The sequence below is a fragment of the Parus major genome, chromosome 26 (genome assembly GCF_001522545.3).
Source record: "Parus major isolate Abel chromosome 26, Parus_major1.1, whole genome shotgun sequence".
Lineage (NCBI taxonomy): Eukaryota > Metazoa > Chordata > Aves > Passeriformes > Paridae > Parus > Parus major.
The window spans coordinates 1,601,666-1,603,690 of record NC_031795.1 but is presented as its reverse complement, the minus strand read 5'-3'; the positions used below and the strand labels follow the sequence as shown (position 1 = coordinate 1,603,690).

The following is a 2,025-nucleotide window of genomic DNA, read 5'->3' as shown; positions in this document are numbered from 1 at the left end:
ATGGGATGGGATGGGATGGGATCCATGGGATGGGATGGGATCCATGGCATGGCATGGCACAGGACGGGATAAGCTCACTGTTAGCCCACACCAGAGCTCACACTGCTGCGAGCCCCCTCCCTGCCCCCAGGCTGTACCCCCAGAGCCAGCCCTGGTGGCACTCCCGGTGCTGTTCCCAGCACCATGGCATGGAATAGCCATGCCCAGAATTCCCTGGCTCACCACAGTGCTTCTGGAAGGCCTGGGGTTTCACCACCTGGCTGCAGTGGTTGCACACCACCAGGTAGAAGTCGTCGTGCGCAGGGCAGTGCCCGAAGATGTCCATGTCTGTGGGGAGAGCTCAGTAAGCTGGCACAGACCTGCTGCTGCTGGAAGTACTGCAGCCAACGATTCCAGCTTGACGGCTCACACAGCCCCAAAATGCTGGGTTTCACCCCAGAGAGGAGCTCACCTTCCTTAATCAGGGTCATGGTGTCCAGTTTCTTGCTGCCACTCCTACCATTCTCCTCCAGCTCTGACCCTGATCCTGCCAGAGACAAAATCCTGTCAGTGGCTGGCACAGGGATGGTCCCGGTGCTCCCACACAGGGATGTTCCCGACATTCCTGCTCCTGGAACAATTAAACCAGACAAAATTAGATCAGAGAGACAGATCCATCCTGTGAGTGGCATTGCCCTGTGGTGTGTCACCATCTCCAGGGTGCCCATCCTGACAGCCCAGTGCCAGCAGGATGTTCCTGGGGACGTCCAGTATGGGATGTGACACCCCGGGACACATTTACCCTGGGATGGAACATCCCTGAGGACACCCTGGTGCTGGGATGGGTCACCCTTGGGGACAGCCCCGTCCTGGTTGGGACGTAACATCCCTGAGGACACCCCAGTCCTGACACATGAGACCCCTGGGAACATCCTGGTCACAGGATGTGACACCCTTGGGACCCCCTGGCTCCCATACAGTCATGGCTCCACTGGCTGTGCCTGGCCAGTGTCCTGGGCTCTGTTCTGGGGGGACTGGTGGCCACTGAGCCAGTGGTGATGGTGACCTGGCCAACTGTGCCAAACTGGGTGTCCAGTCCATCCCCAGTCCTATCAGGCCATGCCGTACTGGTGCCCAGTTCCATCCAGCTGTGCCCTACTGGGCACCCAGACCCATTCAGATGCACCACGACTGGTCCCAGTCCCAGTGCTGAGAGCCCACTGGACACTGCCAAGCTCCCAGTAAGGGGCACCTGGCTCCCAGTGCACCCTGCCCATCTCCCAGTGCAGGGTATCCCAGTGCCCAGCATGTGATGCCCAGTCCCCCTCTGGGGTTCCCAGTACCTCCTGCCTGGTCTGGGGTAATGGTGGCAACTAATTCCCAGTCCAGGCTCTCCATTTACTGGTCTGTTCCCACCAGTGTCCACTGCGGCTGGGACAGCTGGAATCCAGGATGGGGCACCCAATAACTGGCTCCCAGTAACAGGCACAGGGTTCCCAGCGGGCAGACTGGGGTGCCTGGTGCTGCCTGCCCAGTTCCTGGTGCAGAGATCCTGCTGCCCAGTTCCTGAATCCCAGTGCCCAGCGTGGCTGCCCAGTTCCTGAATCCCAGTGCCCAGCGTGGCTGCCCAGTTCCCAGTGCAAGCACAGGGTGCCCAGTTCCAGGTGCCCAGTTCCAAGTGCCCAGTACCCAGTTCCAAGTGCCCAGTACCCAGTTCCAGGTGCCCAGTGCCCAGTTCCAGGTGCCCAGTGCCCAGTTCCAGGTGCTCAGTGCCCAGTTCCAGGTGCTCAGTGCCCAGTTCCAGGTGCTCAGTGCCCAGTTCCAGGTGCCCAGTGCCCAGTGCAGGATTCCTAGTGTTTGGTTCCTGGTATTGGACAACTCTTATAGGATGCTCCATTCCCAGCTCCCAGTGTCCAGTACAGGATGCCCTGTTCCCAGTGCCAAATGCCCAGTTCCTGGTACCAGGTGCCATGTCTGGCTGCACAGTGCCAGGCTCCCAGTCCCAATTCCTGGTGCCAGATGCCCAGTGCTGGATGCCACATTCCC

General features: G+C 60.0%; 1 protein-coding gene across 2 annotated transcripts in view; it reads right to left on the bottom strand.

Annotated features, from left to right (window-relative positions):
* The window catches only part of ATXN7L2 (ataxin 7 like 2), a 5,389-nt gene extending 4,369 nt beyond the window's left edge, over window positions 1-1,020 (bottom strand). For both annotated transcript variants that reach the window (XM_015650384.2, XM_015650385.2), the window contains exons 1-2: window positions 452-1,020; window positions 223-327 (exon numbers count right to left, since the gene is read on the bottom strand). In XM_015650384.2, the coding sequence (XP_015505870.1) occupies window positions 223-327; window positions 452-911 (565 nt within the window). In that variant the 5' untranslated portion in view covers window positions 912-1,020. The remainder of the gene's footprint in view (window positions 1-222; window positions 328-451) is intronic.
* Between the last annotated feature and the right edge of the window lie 1,005 nt (window positions 1,021-2,025).